The sequence below is a fragment of the Ctenopharyngodon idella genome, chromosome 13, assembly GCF_019924925.1.
Source record: "Ctenopharyngodon idella isolate HZGC_01 chromosome 13, HZGC01, whole genome shotgun sequence".
Taxonomy (NCBI): Eukaryota; Metazoa; Chordata; class Actinopteri; order Cypriniformes; family Xenocyprididae; genus Ctenopharyngodon; species Ctenopharyngodon idella.
The window spans coordinates 25,481,632-25,504,940 of record NC_067232.1 but is presented as its reverse complement, the minus strand read 5'-3'; the positions used below and the strand labels follow the sequence as shown (position 1 = coordinate 25,504,940).

General features: G+C 34.9%; 1 protein-coding gene across 1 annotated transcript in view; it reads right to left on the bottom strand.

Annotated features, from left to right (window-relative positions):
- The window catches only part of LOC127525421 (inositol polyphosphate-5-phosphatase A), a 159,958-nt gene that overhangs the window by 42,261 nt on the left and 94,388 nt on the right, over nt 1-23,309 (bottom strand). The window contains exon 9 of the mRNA XM_051917958.1: nt 14,013-14,097. Within this exon, the coding sequence (XP_051773918.1) occupies nt 14,013-14,097 (85 nt within the window). The remainder of the gene's footprint in view (nt 1-14,012; nt 14,098-23,309) is intronic.

The following is a 23,309-nucleotide window of genomic DNA, read 5'->3' as shown; positions in this document are numbered from 1 at the left end:
ATCTTGTAGAATGATAACTGTGTAAAAGAAATACCGTGTAAAAATCTCATCTCCTTCTCATGAACTCAATCTCGAGTCTCGTCTTGTGAGCTAACTGTCTCATCACACCATTAGTATATATATCGTCAATGTCTGAAATAAACCTTGTATCTCCATATTTTGTCATTTTCCCCCCATAAATCATTAGTATTGGTCACCCTTTACGTCTGTGGGTTTTGCACATATTTAACCAATGAAAATCATTACAAAGAGCTTGTGACTAAAGCTCGTAACTCCATTGGATCTTCAAACTGTCAGTCAAACCTCATAACTCATATCGTGAATGAAGTGCCAAACACAGTTTGGAGAGTCTCTGCTTGTTAGATTTATTTTTTTTGGCCAGGCAATGTATCTTGTTTCGCTTCCTGCTTTTTTTGGGCAAATACTTAAAGAGTCTATTGATGGCTCATTATGTTTCTAGCATGTTTTATGTTGGTCAGGATCTTGTATTGACAATGCAAGAGGTGAGCACTCTGTGAAGTCTCCTCCAGCACATCCAAAGACTTACAGTGAGGTTAAGGTCAGGACTCAGAGGTGCCAATTCATGTGTGAAAATGATTCTTCATGCTCTCTGAACCATTCTTTCACAATTTTAACCCTGATGAATATTGCCATTGTCATCCGGGAATATGGTCATGATACATCTCCCGACATGATTGTTTAACAAATGAAAAGCTACACACTCCATCTTTTAGGGTTAAAAGAACCACTGTCAAGCATATAACATGCTAGAATCATAATAATCACTGCAATAATGATCCATTCATAGATTCTTAAGTATATATATAATTTAAGTATATATATAAAGGATAATGTTTTATGCATTTGAAGAGCGGAGAAGAGTGTTTTAGTCTAGCATTTGTCGCCGAGTCACAGCCAGAACTGTCTCAAACAGCACCTTGTCTTTTATAACATTTTGGCCAAATGACAGAAAAAAACTCAATGCCAACATATAGCTACAGTAAACTTTACAATCTGTAACTTAATGAAAAACGTAATGCAATGCACTTACTGCCTCAGATGCGGCCGTTTTGATGTGTGTGTGTTTTTTTATTTACAGGTTTACAGTAATGAGAATTCAATGTTTTTGCATTGCAGATATTCAGAGTTTGGGGGTCAAATGTAAAATGTGTTTAATTTTTATTACATGTTAAGGGTGTTTAATCTAGGCTTCATTTTCTTGATGCAAAATATAATTTATTATTCTGTCCTGATGATTTTGGGGTGGAATATGACCAGAACATTTTTATTTGTCAGAAAAAAGCAAAAACAAAGTGCTTGCGGGTGATTCAGATTCAGACAGACGGGTGTTTATGGTGATGTTAGCAGGAGTCCCGCTCTGGTTTTCTGGGTGGGCTTTGTCATCCAGTTTTGACCAATTTTTCATGGCCGTCCCTCTAGCTGTGACCCCTTTATGAAGCTGACAGGCCAGAGCTGAGAAACATGCTGTCGCTCTGATAGCATGAAATCAGGAACAAAAGACTCCCAGGAAGAGGGGCGACACATCGCAGGAGGACACGCTGAGCAGAGCCGCTCTCTCTCAGCTGATGAAGCTCTATCAACACAATCTGTGGCTAAATGTCCATAAACACAGAAAATCATTTCAACTCAGCCCTCGGTTTGTTGATTTATAGCAAAAATCACATTTACAGTAACAAACACACACAAAGGAAGCGAACAAGCAGCGTTTCAGAGGGTTTAACAGCCTGTATGCTTGTTAAAGACGACCTATGATGCTATTCTCCATGTTCACACTTCTGTAGTGTGTAATGTTGCTGTTTGAGCATGAAAAAGGTTTCCAAAGTCCTTCCAGCGAGAGTTATTCTCTATATCAGTGTCACTGTTTCTGAACTCCCTGAAACGCCTCCATTGTAGTCTTGAGTTTTCTTCCGGGAACGAACACACCACAATATTGCTCATTTAAATAATTCCCGCCCAAGGCATACGCAGAATAAAGGGGCAGAGCCTGGTTGAGATAGTTAGTAGTGTGTTGAAACTGGCGGTTATGGTAAGGGGCGGGACATTTCCCAAATACGCTCGAAATTGAAGGCTGTATGCTTGTTAAAGCATTTACATGAATTATTAAGAAAACATATATTCTTTAAGCTGTAAAGTGTATTAATCTCCCTTTTTTTAAAGTGGGAATGACCATCTGGTTATATGTTACACGTTATAAAAACATCAAAACAGCATTTGTCAAAGACATTGATCTAGTACGTTTAAGTAGATCAACAATTAAAAAAAACAGCACAGAAGGGATACATTTCTGAGGATATTAATGGACACAAATGCTGTTGATAGAGCTGAACTACACTGTTAAATAAAGATTATTAAAGTATGTTTTAAAAAAGAAAACACTATTTTGGTTTTTTGACCTTGGAAGTGTTGCTTGCCATTTCTTTGCAATTGTTTGTGAAATTTACTAGTTATTTTCTACACCAAATGTTTTCAAACTCATTCCCTCCGTGTCTCTATCTCTCTCTCTCTTTTTGCACACAGACAGATGTTGATGTTTCTGCATCTTCTTCAGCCTCGTGAAACATGAAGTAAATATTGGTTTCATCCGGCTCTAAAACAAAAGCCCGGCCTCTTCCTCTGAGGATCAGCTGATACAGATAAATCACAGGAGAAATTAAAGACGAGAGGCCATGAATCCTCAATGTGCCACTTAATGGCTCTCTTAAATATGATGGGCGAGCAGCAGGACGCTTGTGAACGAGGGGCCGGGCGTGTTTAATGTCAGTCAGTGAGAGGAGCCCAAATGCCAGCGCTGACATGAGCTCCAGCACAATGAAACACGGACAACAGGGAATAGAAAACATCCCGGCGGATCAGAGCTGCTGAACGGCTTCTTAGGATTAATGTTACGAGAAATGTGAAACAAAGGCCTGACCACAACAACTCTGATGCAACTACACATCACAACAGTATAAAACATTGGCAAAATAAATAAATAAACTAAAAAAATAATGCAGCGTGTAATGTAACGTGTAAATACGTGTAAATGTGATGCTGCTAAAAAAAAGTGAATAAGTATAATAAAACCAAATAAATAGAATAAAATAAAAAAATAGCACAATATAACATGTACAGCAAACTAAAATAAAAAACGAAATTTAATAAAAATAAAATAAGGAAAGTAAAATGAACTAAAATAAATAGAATAGAATAAACAATATAAAAACACAAAATAAACAAAATAAATAAATATGAAATAAATTAAGTAAAATAAAATGAATAGAAAATGTATATAATAAAAAAAGTAAAATAAACTAATCTAAAACAATATAAAATAAATAAATAAATAAAAATAGAATAAAATAAATTTAGAATAACAGTATAAAATAAAAAATTAACTAAACTAAATGCATATAAAAGAAAAAAGTAATAAAAATGATGAGCTATTCAAACTTTAAAATAAAACAGAATAAAAATAAAATAATATAAGATTAAAAAAGTAAAAAAAAAAAATCTAAAAATAAAATAAATAAAATAAAAATAATATAATACAAAAAGTAAAATGAAATAAAAATAAAAAAGAAATAAAAAGTTAAAAAATCTAAAAAAAATAAATAGAATAAAATAAAATGAACAAAAATATAAAACAAGTAAATAGAATAAAATAAATATAAAATGGAAAAAGTAAACTAAACTAAATGTTGGTGAAAACAATGTATATAACAAAAAGGAAAGTAATAGAAGTAATAGAAATAATATGGGCCATTCAAACTTTGTATATCAGAAAGCTGTATCATCTCAAAAATGAGCTCTGAATATGAGCCTCTGAACCACCAACTGGAGTGTGGTGCACAAGGAGACACTAGAAGGACACTCCTGACAGACACTCTGAATGGATTCATGATGGCGTAAGGGCCGATCTCTAGACTCCGTCCCTGTGATGTCTGTGCCAGGCGAAGCCCTCGCGCCCATCGCTGGCGTTCCCGCTCCAGCTGTGCCAACATCAGCCCCAGGAACGCGACACAATGGGCCGGGGCCTTACGGAGCGCGCTCAAACGGCCTGTTGTTAATGAGGCTGTGAGAGGAACAGCCTGTGGCTGTTCTTCATTCTCTCTGTTTTAATTAGGCTCTGATTAAAGGCATGTCGCTCGCTCGCGATGTGTGACGCTCTTTGTTAGCGTTTTTAAAAACACGCGGGAGGGACAGAAAGAGAAAAGAGGTGTTTGTCCATCCAACGAGGCCATCAGAGATCATGTGGGTTTATCTGGACCAAAACACTGAACGATGAGGCTTATTGTGGTGAAGAAATGAACACATCATTACGTAACTCTTCCTGATGAACTACAGCACAAACAATGACAGAAAACAAGAAACACAAACAAAACACACTAACTGTCAAAAATTTGGGGTCGGTGCGATTTGTTGATTGATTAATGTTTTTAAAATAAAAGTCTGCATTTATTTGATCAAAAATACAGTAAAAAATTATTATATCCATCCATCCATCCATCCATCCATCCATCCATGGATTCGTCAGTTTGTCCGTCCATCCATCCGTCTATTCGTCTACCAGTCCATACATCCATCCATTCATCCATCAGTCTGTCCATTTATTCATCTATCCGTCCATCCATCCATCCATCCATCCGTCCGTTTATTCATCTATCCTTCCATACATCCATCCATCCGTCTGTCCATCCGTTTATTCATCCGTCCATCTATCCGCCCGTCTGTCCATTTATTTGTCTATCCGTCCATACATCCATCCATTCATCCGTCCATCTGTTTGTCTATCCATCCATACATCCATCCATCCGTCCGTCCGTCCGTCCGTCCATCCATCCATCCATTTATTCGTCTATTTGTTTATTCGTCTATCCATCCATACATCCACCCATCCATGGATTCATCAGTCCGTCCATACATCTATCCATTCATCCATTCGTCCATCTGTCCATCTGTTTATCCGTCCATCCATCCATCCATACGTCCGTCAGTTTATTCGTCCGTCTGTCTACCCGTCTGTCTATCCGTCCATACATCCATCCATCTATCCATCCGTCCATCTATCCGTCCATACATCCATCCATCCGTCCGTCCTTCCATCCATCCATTTATTTATCCATTCATCCATCCATCCATCCATCCATCCATCCATTCGTCTGTCCGTCCATCAATCAATTAATCTGTCTATCCGTCTGTCCATCCATCCATCCATCCATTTTTTCCATCATTTCATTCATCCATTCCTCTATCCATCTATCTATATATCTATCTGCCCGTCCGTCCATTCATCCATCCATCCATCCACCAAATCCGTCCATCCGTCTATCTATCTATCTAAGGTGACAACACCAAAGCACTTTTCTGTAAGGGACTGTGATATATTCTCCTCTGAAGTAAATTATTTTAATCAATTTATACTCAAGTCATTTGGTTAATTTTGATACAAAAGAGCAATTACAGCAGGCCGTGTGAGTTTATAGTGTGCGCCGTGAGCCGTTCCCTTCTGACGCTGTTGGATCGACATCAGATGTGTGTAAACACGCAGATGTGTTTGCCTGTGTGTGAATATACACTTGTGCGTTTGTGTATTTTCATGGTTGGTTAGACAGCGGCCGTCAGGGTCTCTCTATCTGTCCCATGAAACGGAGGACCACTGACTAATGGATGGATGTGTCCCAAAATTAATTAGCCTGACTAATGTAGTGTGTACTTAATGCCACTGCCGCCTTTGATTTATGATGGGCCAAATGCACAAACACTGTATGAAATGGAGCTTTATTGTGTAAGAATGACACACACACACACACACACACACACACACAGACGGCTGCAAGGTCTCTATCCGCCACAGATTCTGCCATGTGTGCATGTACACAAGCGCATATGGACAAACACGCAAGCCAGCACGTGCACACACACACACACACACACACACACACACACCCCTAGCATAGCATCATGGCAAATGTTGTCACCTAATCACATTTTAAAAATCTGATTAAGAAAGTGTCACAGATAATGCAAACACAAAAATCTAACAAAAAACATAATATAAAACAAACAACATAAAACATAAAAACATAACATGACAACATAACACAAAACAACAAAATATAACATAAAAAACAACATATCAAACAATCAAAAGATAAAATAAAAGATAAATATAACATAAAACAAAACATGATAACAAAGCATAACACAAAACATAAAAAATATAACATAAAACAAAGCATTAAAACAAAAAACAAATTAAAACAAGCCACAAACAACATAAAACAAAAAACATACAACAACTACATAAAACATAACATGTTTCCAATTGTGGCTGATCACAGACCTCCTCGAAGCATAGCTTAGTTTTATAGTTTTTGTCTATTTCTGTGTAAAAACAAACTGATCTGACACTGGCACATGGCAATCAATTAGAAAGCTCTTCAAATGTTGAAAAATGAAAGTTTTATGAGCCTCTGACTGCTCATTAATGAGCAGTTTACATCGCTCATTTACAGCGAGGGCTCGCTCGCGGCCCCACCTTTAATTTCATGCCGCTCGGCCCTCAGAAAGACAGAGGACAAAAGAAGAAGAGATTGATGTTTACATGCGCCGCCCCACACAGGAGCCCAGCGCCGCAGATAGGGGGCGTCGGAGCGAGCGCGTCCTCGTCCGCACATGAACCCAGTGAATTCACTCCAATTAAAACCAGCACAAGTTATGTCACGGGCTCAGTAGATCAAGTCAGTAATTAACCCCCCCGTCGGCCCCTATCAATCCTGAGATTGGAACGGCCGCCATTTTCCCACAAATTAAATTTACATTCTATTAAGTTTAATTAGGAGGGATTTTAAATATACTAGAGTCCCGGCGCACGGTTGCGCCGCTGTCACTACACAAACTGATTCACTACCGGCAGAGCCCTGAGGTCCCATCCCATCCCAGCATGCACCTCTGCCACAGCGGGGTCGAACGGAGCCCACGGCACACAGGTGGTCACCTCACATCTCTCTCACATATATACGGTCTCCCCGTGTCATGGATTTCATCATATTCTGATACCTTCACGTCATTTTCTCTGATTAGTTCAATTAGAGACACTAAAATATGTGTCCTGAGACTCTTTGACCATCAATTCAACCTCGTCAAAAGAAAATACACTGCAAAAAAACAACAAAAAAACCCCCCCAATTTTCTTGTTAAAATATCTTTAATCATAAACAAGTACCAATATATGCATTATATCTTTAAGTATGTACTGTATAAAATGTCTTTAATTATAAAAAGTATACATAAATAACTATCTTAAAGTATAAACTAGTATAAATTGATAAACATATATTTTAGATATAAATTTATACTATTTTATATTTAAAAAGATATTTTAACTATATATTTATTTTTACTTTTTTATAATTAAATACATTTTATACTTAAAGGTTCTACATATGCTTAAAAATATTTTAAGTACAAGACTAAAAATATTTTAAGTAAACTAGTATAAATATATAAATATGAAAATATGATTCTTTATATGCTTAAAATTATTTTAGGTATATATTTATACAACTTCATACTTAAAGATATTTTACACTTAATGGTCTTACATATACTTAAATATGTTTTAAGTATATAATATCTATTAAAAAAATGCATAAATGAATATATATTTAAAATATCTAAGTATAAACTAGTATACTTAAAATATATTTAAGTACATATAATGTCTTCAAGTGTAAAATATGTTTAAAAAAATTATAAACATTTTTATTTATTAATAAATGAATATATACTTAAAATATCTAAGTATAAACTATTATAAACAAATATATATTTAAAATATCTTTAGGTACATATATTGTCTATAAATATAAAATATATTTACAAAAACTATAATAGTGTCTTTTGTATAAAACAAGAAGTATAAAATATCTTTAATTAAAAACTTGTGAAAGAATTTGTCAGTGCAGTCAGACAAAATCCACAATCATTAACGAACGCTTCATCAGATGCACATTTGAATAAACTGGTGTGAATAAGTGTGTCTGTGTGCACTAGTGTAAATCAATCTCTAGTTAAACTGCAGGGGGAAAAAAAAAAATCAATACAGCGGCGCAATCTGAGCCGAGCTTGGACCGAACACTAATTGTGTGGCTGACATTAATTGTCATTAAAGTGTTGAACTAGTTCCTCACTGCCAGACCAACACACACACACACTCAAGGCTATCTTGTTTATGTGCACACTTTACTGCACACACACACACACACACACACACACACACACACATCTCTAAATCATACGTCTATAAGAGCAGCAGATCTATTTTAACGAGTGCTGGCAAGTGATGACATCATACAAACGGCCGTATGCGAGCGCCAGCCTTCAGGAACAGGTAAAACAACTCACATAAACCAGATTTTACTGGTCCAGAGTTTATTTGTGTGTGTGTGTGTGTGTGTTTGTGTGTGTGTGCGCGTGTGCGTGTGTTCAGAGGTTACATCCACTGACCTCAGACACACACACACACACACTCACACACTCACACACTCGATACACTGTCAGCATCTCAATGATCCTCCAGCAGGTAATGAATTGTACTTTAGCGTTTCCGTCAGGAGCAGCATATAAACCCAGAATGGCCATGGGAAAAAGGGTTTCAAAATTAAACACCCTATTAAACGAAATAAACTATTATTTACATTAAACTCAAAGTGCATTTTTACAGATGCACAAACTGAAAGCATTAATCCAGCAGATGATATGTTTATTAGACACTGACTTAACTGAACCTCAAGGTCAGAAAAAACTCTGCAATCAGGATCACAGAAAAAAATATTTATTTAATTAAATAAAATGCAATTAATTTAAATAATTATTATATTAAAATACTATTCAAATAAATACTAATATTAAATATATTATTTAATCAAATACAATAAAATTGTAATATACTATAATACTATTTTATTGTATTTAATTATTTTTTAAATAATTTCTATTATTATTTGTAATAAATGTCATTAGTGATTGATGGATAGAACGATAGATAGATAGATAGATAGATAGATAGATAGATAGATAGATCGATCCAAGGAACGATGGAACGACAGATAGATAGAACGATAGATAGATGGATGGAATGATAGAACGATAGACAGACAGACAGACAGATAGATAAAACCAAAGAACGATGCAACAATAGAACGATAGAATGATAGAACGATAGATAGATAGATAGATAGATAGATAGAACCAAAGAACGATGCAACAATAGAACAATAGAACGATAGATAGAACGATAGAACGATAGATAGATAGAACGATAGATAGAACGATAGATAGATAGATAGATAGATAGATAGATAGATAGATAGATAGAACGATATATGGAACGATAGATGGAACGATACATAGAACCATAGAACGATGGAACGATAGAACGATAGATAGAACGATAGATAGATAGAACGATAGATAGAACGATAGAACGATAGATAGATAGATAGATAGATAGATAGATAGATAGATAGATAGATAGAACCACAGAACGATAGATAGATAGAATGATAGATAGGTAGAACGATAGATGGATAGAAAAATAGATAGATGGATAGAACGATAGATAGAACGATAGATAGACAATAGATAGAACGATAGATTGATAGATAGATAGATAGAAAGATAGATGGAACGATAGAATGATAGATAGAACGATAGATAGATAGATAGATAGATAGATAGATAGATAGAACCATAGATAGATAGAACCACAGAACGATAGATAGAATGATAGATAGACAATAGATAGAACGATAGATTGATAGATAGATAGATAGATAGATAGATAGATAGATAGAAAGATAGATGGAAAGATAGAATGATAGATAGAACGATAGATAGATAGAAAAATAGATAGATGGATAGAACGATAGATAGAACGATAGATAGACAATAGATAGAACGATAGATTGATAGATAGATAGATAGATAGATAGATAGATAGATAGATAGATAGAAAGATAGATGGAAAGATAGAATGATAGATAGAACGATAGATAGATAGATAGAACCATAGATAGATAGAACCACAGAACGATAGATAGATAGAATGATAGATAGGTAGAACGATAGATGGATAGAAAAATAGATAGATGATAGAACGATAGAATGAACGATAGATAGAACGATAGATAGACAATAGATAGAACGATAGATAGATAGATAGATAGATAGATAGATAGATAGATAGATAGATAGATAGATAGATAGATGGAACGATAGAACGATCCAAAGAACGATGCAAGACAGATAGATAGAATGACCAATAGATAGAACGATAGATAGATAGATAGATAGAACCAAAGAACGATGCAACAATAGAACAATAGAACGATAGAATGATAGAACGATAGATAGATAGATAGATAGATAGAACCAAAGAACGATGCAACAATAGAACAATAGAACGATAGAATGATAGAACGATAGATAGATAGAATGATAGATAGATAGATAGAACCATAGAACGATAGATAGAACGATAGATGAACAATAGATAGAACGATAGATAGAACGATAGAACGATAGATAGATAGATAGATAGATAGATAGATAGATAGATAGAACCACAGAACGATAGATAGATAGAATGATAGATAGATGGATAAAACAATAGAAAGAAAGATAGATAGAACGATAGATAGAATGATAGATAGACAATAGATAGAACGATAGATTGATAGATAGATAGATGGAATGATAGAACGATAGATCGATCCAAAGAACGATGCAAGATAGATAGATAGAACGACAGATAGAACGATAGATAGATAGAACCAAACAATGCAACGATAGAACGATAGAACAATAGAACGATAGATAGAATGATAGAACAATAGATAGAATGATAGATAGATAGATAGAACCATAGAACGATAGATAGAACGATAGATAGAACGATAGATAGATAGATAGATAGATAGATAGATGGATGGATGGAACGATAGAATGATAGATAGAACGATAGAATGATAGATAGATAGATAGATAGATAGATAGATAGATAGATAGATAGATAGATTGATTGATGGAACGATAGAACGATAGATAGAACAATAGAACAATAGATAGATAGATAGATAAAAAGAACCATAGATAGATAGAACCACAGAACGATAGATAGATATAATGATAGATAGATGGATAGAACGATAGAAAGAACGATAGAACGATAGATAGACAATAGATAGAATGATAGATTGATAGATAGATAGAACGATAGAATGATAGAACGATAGATCGATCCAAAGAACGATGCAAGATTGATAGATAGAACGACAGATAGATAGAACGATAGAACGATAGATAGATAGATAGAACCAAAGAACGATGCAACGATAGAACGACAGAACAATAGAACGATAGATAAATAGATAGAACGATAGAACGATAGATAGATAGATAGATAGATAGATAGATAGATAGATAGATAGATAGATAGATAGATAGATAGATGATGGATGGATGGATGATGCTGAAAATTCAGCTTTGCACCACGGGAAAAAATTACATTTTAAAATATATTACAATAGAAAAGTTATTGTAAATTGTATACTATAATCACATATAAAGATTATACAAAAAAACTTGATGCACAGATACACACTAATCAAACTAAGTCCTGTGTCATGTGATGTGCTGAATGTTGAGCGTACGGAGGTCTGATCATCGAGGGTCTTTTCAGACCCACACCACACAGGATGAAACCCGTCCTGCATCATTAGAGCTCAAGCAGCAATTCAACAGCACAACAATTCAACGAGCACCTCCTTCCTGTCACCCCCAACCAACGACACACAGGACCTGAGTGAGAACAATGAGCCGCGTCTCACACACAGGCGGATTCAGCGCGGTTCTGCTGAGGTGGTTTATGGCCCTCAGATATACGACTCATTAGGGTCCTCAGGGGCCCAGCTGTGTTTGCCGAGCGGCCCTCCACGAGCATTGTTATGTGAGGAGGCTTTTCTCTGGCCTCTCACTCACACTCACACTCATTGTGTGCTAATGATGCCTTTTAAAACACAACTCAGAGCGTGAGGACCCTTCAGCGGGGTCTGGGAGGACATGAGATACGCAACACACTCTCATTATCATCTAAAGATAGTATGTGAAACATATTACTCAATTCATAGCCCTTATAGGAGGGCTTTCCTCCATTGGCCACCAGTCATTTTTATTAAGTTTGTACTTAATACTAATGTGATAAGACAGTGATATTAAAAGACCAAATTCAATACACAGCTTATTGATGATGCATCCTATATACAGGCGATCAGAATGTAAGTGCAATGCGCAGTTTCTCGTTAAGTGTTTTCGCAGGTTGTGTTCATCTGCTCGCCTGTATATAGAATGCATCATCAATACGGTGTTTACTGAATTAGATCTTTTAATATCACTGTTTTAGTACATTAAGGCACTTTCTAAGTGTAGAATGTCCCGCTGTTTTTAGTGATTGAAATACTGCAGCAGGTGCTGGATATGGATCAAGAGTGCAAAACTTGCATTTTGCTCACATATTTTTGTTTTAATTCTATTGAGAGGTGATCTAAATATTTGTGGCTTGAATAATTGAATTTTTTTTTTTTTTTTTTTTTTAATGTAAGTATTTTGAAGTGTTTATCAATTTTTAAGTATTTTTAAATAATAATCTATATTGTTTTTAAATAATATATATTTTTAAAACTTTTAATATTTATTTAAATAATATATTTCATTAGTATTGCAAAACACTTAAAAACATAAAACATAAAATTTATATATATCTTTTTTTTGGCAAGATAATGTATTATTAGAATAAAATGCAAACATTACACAAATGCAACAAATCTCATTCAAGTGCCGAAAAATACTATATCGTAAACTAAGATTCTAAACTTTCCAGTTTAGAAAACAAAATCTAGGTATTTTGAAGTGTTTATAATTTTTGAGTATTTTAAAATAATAATCTATATTGTCTATATTTTATAATCTTTATTTTATTTTTTTAAATATATATATTTTAAATATTTATATATATGCACTATATATATATATATATAGTGCATATATATAAATATTTAATATATATATATATATATATATATATATTTAAAACAATTTTAATATTTAAATAATATATTTCATTATTACTGCACTTTTCACTTTCATCACAATATCTATCTATCTATCTATATATATATATATATATATATATATATATATTTTTTTTTTTTTCCCCAAAGGTTTTATTTTTTGCAAGATAATGTATAATTAGAATAAAATGCAAACACTCTGATCTCATTTAAGTGCAGAAAAATACTTTATATCGTAAACAAAGATTCAAACTCCAAACTTTCCAGTTTGCATTTAAATTCAGCTTGTCCTTTCGTTTTCATTTATACAGTGTTACAAATCAAGATGCACCTTCTAGAGATGTGAAACAACAACACAGATGAATGATTTTCTAAAGACAGTATGTAAAACACATTATGCAACAGTAAAAGTTTCCATATGCAACTAGTGTTGTCACATGACCTCAGTATGGGCATGTTATTTTGTGTCAAAATGTTGTAACTTGTCAGTCTGATCAAACGACAAGTCAAGATGATGTTAAAAACACTGAGCACAATGCATTGTGGGACACAATTTATTTTAGGGTACTCAAGTGGTGTGTTCAGTTGCACATTTCAGCAAATGCAGTAGGTCACACAAGTATCCTATGCGGTATACTTCAAAAATAATATGAGCAGTATGGTAGTAATCAACAGCGCTGTCACATGCATGTTCAATTATCTTGGAAATAAAAACTTTTCAACTCTTAAAAGTAAATGTTGTGCTAGTGTGTTCTGTTGCAAGTTTTAGTGGGTCACATACTTCGGTATACTTCAAGAAGTATAATAGAATGCTGTGGTGAACACGGCCAGAGTATGAGAGACTGTTTCATGCTTGTGTGAGACACTGAGTGTTTGACTGACCTCAATGACCTGCTTGGAGTCCAACCTGAAGTTAAAGTCACCGAAGACGAAATACGGCAGTCGCTCGAACCGCTGATCTGTGATCCTGCAGAGAGATTGAGACACACACAGAGTCAGACATGATCTGTACAGCAGCCCCACCTAGTGGACGAGTGTGCGTGAGTGAGTGACAGATGATCGACAGCTGATCAGCAGTGATGTCACCCTGAATCACTAATGACAATGTTTCTAGGTCGTATTGCTCGAGTTCCTGTTCCGCTGCGCTCACTCTCAAATCCCACAGGACGATTCATGAAGTGCAGAACTCAAGAGGTCTCAGCAACGTCTCTCTGCCCGCTTAAAAAAATGCACCTTAAACGAGGGATAATTAACTCCCCATAGCAAATAATTTACTTGAGAGAGTGATGAAGAATTAGAGCTGGAGTGTATGTGTGTGGATTAATGGAAAGAGGATGCTAGGCCGGCTAATCGCCGGGATAAATCTCAGCTCACTCCCAACACCTAATAACAATGTATTTATGGCCCCGTAAAAGAGAAGCCTCTCTGCCTGCGGCCGCGCTCATAAAACACACACTTTTACATCTCTGAAGCTTCATTGGCACTCAAGCTCACGGCACGGCTCTCAGGATCAGCTCGACATGATCTCAAACGAGTCTGAGTAAAACAGAGATGATGAGATCTGATTTCTTCAGTCCTATCTGAATCCTGCTCACAGTCACAACACACAAGCATTTCTAACCCCAACAACACAGCAACCATTCAGAACACGCTGGATAATATAGATGTCTTTACTACCTTTCTGGGCCTTGAAAGTGATAATTAAATTGCTGTCTATGGAGGGCTATTGCTGTCTATCAGAGAGCTCTCAGATTTCATCGAAGTATCTTAATTTGTGTTCTGAAGATGAACGAAGGTCTTACGGGTGTGGAACGACATGAGGTTTACAGAGTTGGATTCTCATGCTAAACATGGCCAAAGTTTAAAAAATCGAGTTGGACATATGATAGTGTATTTTTGTGCCAAATACACTCCTTCAGGGTTCGTATAAGTTTTGTAAAGTTTTTTTTTTTTTTTTGTGTATGGCCCTGTATGACATCATAAAGGGCGGAATTCCTTATATGGGCACTTCTCCCGGAAGAGAAACAATGTGAGGTATAAGTTATCAACTTCAGATCTTCACCAAGGGCAAGATGTAGAGGACTCTGTGAGACAGCAAGTCACTTTACTTTAGGCACAAGACGACATCTCCCAACCACCAGTCACTACAGCCATTGGCTAGACTGGGATATTCACAGTTTTAACTTCTGTAGTACACTATTCTGAAGGATGACTGGTTTTTCATTTCTACAGTATGATCTACACATCAACCAGAGCGAAAGCAAGAGCACACCCATCAATGTGCTTCGTTCGGGTCACTGAAGTCATTGGCAGCGCTGCACAGGACTCAAGGCTCGAGAAAGATTTATCATTTTGCTTTTAGACCACAAAATCAACAATGTCACCAAAGAAGTGTGTTTTTGGTTGTGAGGGAAAGATAACCTTGTTCAGCTTCCCAAAGAACCCAGCATTAAGGGAACAGTGGATGCAGTTTGTTTTTCTGGGGCAGCAACAGTTGTGCAAATGTGTTTGTTTATTCCCAGCTTTTCGGTGATTAATGTTTTATAAATAAGGCCCAGTTCGACACTGGATTTGCAGATCGTTTTAAACTGAAATAGGGCTGAAATGATTAGTCAACATTATCGACAACGTCGACAATAAAAAATATTTGTTGTCGTCGATTAGTGTTTTGATCTCATAAGACCTATTTGAAGGGCCTGCAAAAACGCGGTTTGACCGGTGGGGCGCTGTAGCGCAAAAGTGCTTCGGAGTGCATAGTGCAAACGAAGTCGAACCCGTAAATTGTGGGAGTTTAACATAGCATAAAACATAACAAACATAACGTTTAGCATAACTACAAAAAAATGCTGTCATGCAGGGCCACCATCTCTCATTAAAACTCACTGTCCTCACGCCACGTCCATTTTCTCACGCAGTGAAAGATACATCGCAGAGCAAAGAGGACACAGACAATGTGCTGACAGATCAGACAGATCAGGTTACTCTCGGCTTTTAAATTCTGTCAATTTTACTACGGGGTTCAAACAATACGTGTGGTTTTGGCGCTCTTTAATGTGGCATTACAGATTGCTGTAACACCTCAGGTCAAGCGGCACGTTATGTATTTTTCAAAAAATATGCACAATATAACATATTCATATTTTTACTCTTATTAAAAAGTTATTATTACAATTTCCAGACTAAATAAAAACACAGTACCAGTCATTGTAACAGTTGGACTATTGATGACTTCTGAGGAGAAAAGAAAACCTGAAGTAGATTGGTCTACTCAGTTGGCTCGAAATTAATTAAAAATACACTTTCAAAAGCTGAAGTGATTTTTATTTATTAGTTGAAGTATAACTCAATATTTTAACTATTTGCTAAAGTGGAATAATCGAACAAAGCATACTGATTAATCAGTGTAATAATCGACGATTAGTCAATTAATCGTTCCAATAATCGGTAGATTAATCGATTATCAAAATAATTGTTTGTTGCAGCCCTAAACTGAAAGATGGAGCGAGGTCCCAGCGATAAAAGATCCCAGTCCGTAGTCGGAAACCGCAGGTGATATAAAACTGCATCAAATGTCTGTTTTGTTGGCAGTCTGCACGCAAGTGCATACAATGTAAACAACACGGACGTATAATGAATCAAAAGTTATCCAGGGATAATGCGATGATGGATTGCTCATGACTCTTTAGCTCTGCTCATGGCATGCCTCCAGGAGCTCGACTGTTTTCATAAAGAAGTAGTACAGCGTATCTGTCTTTTATAAATCTGATAAAACTAAAGACTCTTCATAGATATGAAAGATGCTATACTACTCTACAGGTACTCAAGATTAACATGAGATTGGCAGAAACTGTGTGTGATATGTCCCCTTTAAATATCATATTTATATAAATTTTTAAAAAAAATAATAAAATGAAATATTTATAATTATTATTTAATTAATTAAAATTGATTTAAATTACATTTTTAATTTTGTAAAAAATTACATAAAAGATACCGTATATTTTGTCTGTAGACAAATATATATTTTATTATTTATATTTAATATGTATTATAATAATATGTATATACTTCCATATAAATATACATATTTAAATTAATATATTTATTTTTATTTAATTTATTATTATTTAAATTATATTTTAAATCATGTAAAATTTATATACAAGATGATATACATCTTTGTAATTAAATGAATATTTTAAATATTATTTATTTATATTTAATATTTATTAAACTATTTGTATAAATAATTTAAATTAAATTTTAATTAATATATTTATTATTATTATTATTATTATTATTATTATTAATTTATTATTATTTATATTACATTTTTAATTTTGTAAATCACTCACTATATATATATATATATATATATATATATATATATATATATATATATATATATATATACACATACATATATGGTGAGCACAACGGTAAATGTGCAAAACTCCATAGTGTTACCATGGTAATATAGTCCAAAAACTACAGTAGTACATATCTAAACTATGTTACTTCAGGTCTGGAAAACTATGTTCAAAAATACCGTGGTAAAAGCATGTGACTGGTTGTTGGAGACACCTGTGTGTGAAGCGAGAGACAGCAATGTGCATAAAGTGTGTCTGAAACGAGAGCGTTTTGAGCTCTAGTAAAGCGTTTTCAGTCTCTCTCTCTGTCTGTCTGCGGGCGGCTTTATCTCAGATAGGCATGTCTAATGCGATGGCCCGCCGGGTTTTGTCCTTAGACCCGAGTCATGAGCAGCGGGTCAGAAGGTAACGCTCTGTTTACACGCTCATTTCCTAAAGCTCTCGCGCTGACCCGCCATCCCAAGGCCCTGACTTTTAGCCCGGCCCCTGGGGGCCCCACAGAGTCACACATTAGACACAGCGCTGCGGCTGTGAATGGGCCGTCAGGTGGGGGGTCTGAGACACATTCAGACACACTGTAACAGAGAGAGACTCTAACACACTACACTCAACAGAGTTACCATATCCACATTCTATGGAACCTACTGGGTAATGAATATCAGTTTTATATGTGGCAAAAAACTAAGATCAGACTTGAGGGTGCTGGAACCTTTCACACCAGACAGGAAGAAACCACCTAGAAACCATCCAGAACACCCTAGCAACCATGATTCCAATAAATAATATAAATAATATTATATTTATTTATTATTATTATTACATTTATTATTTATTATACATCTTATCTATTATTATTAATTTTGTAAAAACTTATAAGATATAGTTTGTTTCTGTAGTGAAATGTATATTTGTATTTATTTTTATGACATTTATTATTAAATATAATGTTTATATTTTTTAAAAATAATACAAAGTAATAATAATTATTATTTAATTATTTATTTTTATTTTAAATACATTTATATATATATATATATATATATATATAAAATTACATATTTTAATAAATATATTTATTTTTATTTATTTTATTATTTTAATTATATTTTAAATCATGTAAAATTTATATACAAGATATATTTTTTGTCTGTAATGATATGTATATTTTTAATATTTATTATTATTTATTTATATTTAATATGTATTAAAATATTTATATAAATAATTGTATTTATAGATATTTATTATTATTTTTTTTTTTTTTTAATTACTTTTTTTAATTTTGTAAATCACACACACAAAAAAAAAACTGTTACCATGAAAATTTTGTAAAAAAAAAAAAATAATAAAAAATGCAGTAATGCATTTCTAAGCCATGCTACTTTATGTCCAGAAAACTATGTTGAAAAGTTTGGTGGTAGAAACATGTGACTGGTTTCTGGAGACACCTGTGTGTGAAGCGGTTCATTGAGCGGTGCTGTGGAGACACCAGTCAAGCTCACAAAGCGCTGGACGGCACTAATGCAGCTATTGTCCCACACTGGAGGAGAATCCAGGGAGAATGTTGGTATTCCGGGGAATGTGCTCACTGACGGCCGGGTCAATGGACCACCGGAGGCCTCAGGACTGACCTTTGACCTTCTGAGGTGACCACCCTCTGACTGCTGCAGTTCACAACATTCCCTCGGAGCTGTCAGGTGTATGTGTGTGTGTGAATGTGTGTGTTGTTAATGAGGGGTTATGGGATATGCTGAAATGATATAAAAAATGTGAAAATCACTTTTTAACAAAAAAAAATTTTTTTTTTAAAATCTTTTAAAATCTCTATTTTGCACAAAATATACCTTAAAATCATTTTAAAATATTGTAAATAAAAAAAAAAAAATTTAAAATATATCTTATCTTGTATAAAATAATAAATAGCTAAAACAAAATAAATAAATAAAAATAAACATTAATTTAAATATCTATATAAAGGGTATGCACATGATGTCACAGTAGGCGGAGTCACTGCGGTAACACCCAATGATTGACAGCACTGGTGTTCAGCATGAATGTGGTAAAATACGCATCTAAAATGGCAAAGAGCTTTGAGATTGACTACAAACAGATTCAACAAGGAACTGGAGCTATCTTTATACAGATTGCTGAAAGCTACAGGAAAGACAAGAACACTGATCGCTGCAAAACAACTGGACTCCAGGCAGAGAAACATGGATTTGCAGTTACGGTTTTGTGTCAGAACAGGCAGATATATTGAATTTCGGGGTGAAATCATACCCTAGGTCATATATTGTATTGACAACTTATCAATTAAATATTAACAGTTACACAGAATATAAGATGGTAAGTTTGGATGGATGGATGGATGGATGGAGCTTACATTTATCCAGATAACTTTAAAAGTTTCTACAAAATATATTAAAAAACATGAATGTCCATTGATCTCCTCGTCACATTTATCCCGTCTTGAAGTTCGACCAAGTGTCAAATCAAATTTATTACCGCTTCACATTACACATCGTTTCCAAGCAGCTTTACAGAAATTCATAATGTTCTGTCTACAATGCCTTAGTGCTTTAACAAGTTTTATTTTGGGTGATATGATGATATATAACAATGATATAAGTGATCATCTGGATTTAGATCTACCTATATTGTGTTTATAGGGTTGTCTAGCAGATAAAGCGTTCACAGGCTTTGCTTTATGTATTTCCCCAGCGTTGAATCATGATTCCTGACCACATGTCAATGTTCACGGGCCACTGGATCTTTGGTGAGTTGTGAGGATCAATGTCGAGTCCAACTGCCTTTAATCTAAGAAAATAATCATTTGGTTTACTCCAGTTTCATAGTTTCCCCTATTAAATCCAGTCATGTTGCAGGATGTTTTGCCACTCAGTCCGGCTGAGGTGGGCGTGTCCCGATGGGAAACTGACGTCAATGCATACCCTCTATTATTTATATAAATGTATAAAAATATTATAATAAATATTTGTTTATGGTTTTAGTTTTAACTAAAGATAACTCGGACCTGACATAGTATCTGACGTACATGCATGTGAATGTTGTGAATGACATGAATGGAGGGTCATTAGGAAATGAATCTCACTGCTCTGGGTGTGTATGAATGCGTTTATGGCTTCAGACAGCGTTTAACTGTGAGACTGAGATAATACTGAGGCTGAATGAGTGTGAGTGTGTGTGTGTGTGTGTGTGTGTGTGTGTGTGTGTGTGTGTGTGTGTGTGTGTGTGTGGAGGGTCGTGCTCGTAGTGTGTTGGCGGCTGTAGAGCGCTGTGTGTATGAGTGTAGGGTGTGAAGGGGCCTGGCTGACTGATTAACCTTTGACCTCTGGGCCTCCCAGGGTGAGAAGGCAGCTAACAAAGTCAATGCTGATCGACACTAATACCTCCATTCACAAGCGGCACACTAACACACATCAGCAGCCCAGCGACAGACACAAAAACACCACAAATCACTGCCACACATCCCCGTCCAGCATCTATATCTGCAGGATCCTTCAGTACAACTCGTGAACTTTACACACCGCAGCATCTATATCACACCACATGACCACAGATACAATATGACTAATCAAACTACGTTTACATCAAGAGAAACATATTCAACTATATTAACTGTACAGTATCATCACTGTAACATAGTGATGCAAAGGTCACGGGTTCAAATCTATGCAAAGGAAATGCAACACTGATAAAAGATTTATTTAAAGAATATACATATTTTAACGTGTATATATATATATATATATATATATATATATATATATATAAATATATATATATATAAAATCATTACTATTATTTGATGTCATTGGTTGTTACTTTTCTGAATGTCTCATTATACATGTAAATAGTTTGTGTTGTTTTTCTTGCATTTAATAAAAAAAAAATTTAAAAAGTGATTAAAAGTGCCATAAAACCATCAGCAACATAAGTAAATGTAAATTGCATTATTCCTTAGATGATAAAACAATTAAATAACACATTTAACAAACAAATAAATAAATGAATAACTTATTTTCAGTAATCCTGAGTAAATCATTAAATTATATCAGAATTATAGCCACTGGTCTCTCTAGATATCAGTATTGCAATTTAAAAGTCATATCGGTTCGTAATACTTGCTTTCTTTTTCACTAGAAAGCAAGCATGGTGAAAAACAAAAGCGGGAACTTCTTGTTTTGTATTTCCCTGTTAAAAACTTTCCACTTATTGACACATTTGGTTCTCTCTCTCTCTCTCTCTCTCTCTCTCTCTCTCTCTCCACACACACACGCACACACACACACACACACACACACAAACACACACACACACACACAAGCTCTCACTCGCTCTCTTTCCCTTTCAGCCTGTTGTTCTGGGAAAAGCCAAAAGGGAAACATTTAGCTGGGAGGCTCTTTGAGTCGGCCTGACAGTTGACTGATGACCATCCATAAAGTGACAAAGAATAGTTGTGTGGCGGCCAGAGCGGCCCGGCGCTTCCCCCTGGGAAACTAATTGCCCTGAATTGTTAACGGCAACATTATTTTTCTGCCAATCACTGCTTTTCAATGGGCCAAAAATGAGCATGAAACAAGCCTTTTGACTGAACAGAAAAGTTAAATGTCTCCAATGTTGATCAAATTAACTTCAGCGGCCTGACAATGGACTATATTTGTGTGAAAATAAAAGCCAGGCACAAAGGGGCTCTTTTAGCCCAGATTTCACAGTTGTGATGTAAAACCGCTGTGCCCTGAACCTGAGCACATCTTCTGAAAGGAAGAGCAAATGGGAACATATCTGAACACACAAAAGACACCAGGAACTGATTTGTGTCGAGCTCGGATGCGTCAAAACCAGACAAATATGCTCCTTTATAGAGCAAACACATGCCCATTTGGCTCCAATTAAAATGTTTTTGAAACCGATTGCTTTCCCAGCTAACAGGGAACATTCTCAGAACGTTCTGGCAATGTTATCTTCCAGTAATAAATCTATGCAAAGGTCTTTAATAATGTTCTCAAAGCGTTAGCACAAAAACATTTTCTCTGAAATGTAACATTTGGAATGTTTTCTCCGAAAAATATAACATTGTGACATCTGGAATGTTTTCTCTGAATTGTAACATTGTAACATCTGGAACATTTTCTCTGAAATGTAACATTGTAACATCCGGAACATTTTCTCTGAAATGTAACATTGTGACATCCGGAATGTTTTCTCTGAAATGTAACATTATAACATCTGGAATGTTTTCTCTCAAATGTAACATTATAACATCTGGAATGTTTTCTCTGAAATGTAACATTGTGACATCCAGAACGTTTTCTCTGAAATGTAACATTATAACATCTGGAATGTTTTCTCTGAAATGTAACATTGTGACATCCGGAACGTTTTCTCTGAAATGTAACATTATAACATCTGGAATGTTTTCTCTGAAATGTAACATTATAACATCTGGAATGTTTTCTCTCAAATGTAACATTGTGACATCCAGAACGTTTTCTCTGAAATGTAACATTATAACATCTGGAATGTTTTCTCTGAAATGTAACATTGTGACATCCGGAACGTTTTCTCTGAAATGTAACATTATAACATCTGGAATGTTTTCTCTGAAATGTAACATTGTAACATCCGGAACGTTTTCTCTAAAATTTATCATTATAACATCTGGAATGTTTTCTCTGAAATGTAACATTGTGACATCTGGAACGGTTTCTCTGAAATGTAACATTATAACATCTGGAACATTTTCTCTCAAATGTAACATCGTAACATCTGGAACACTTTCTCTGAA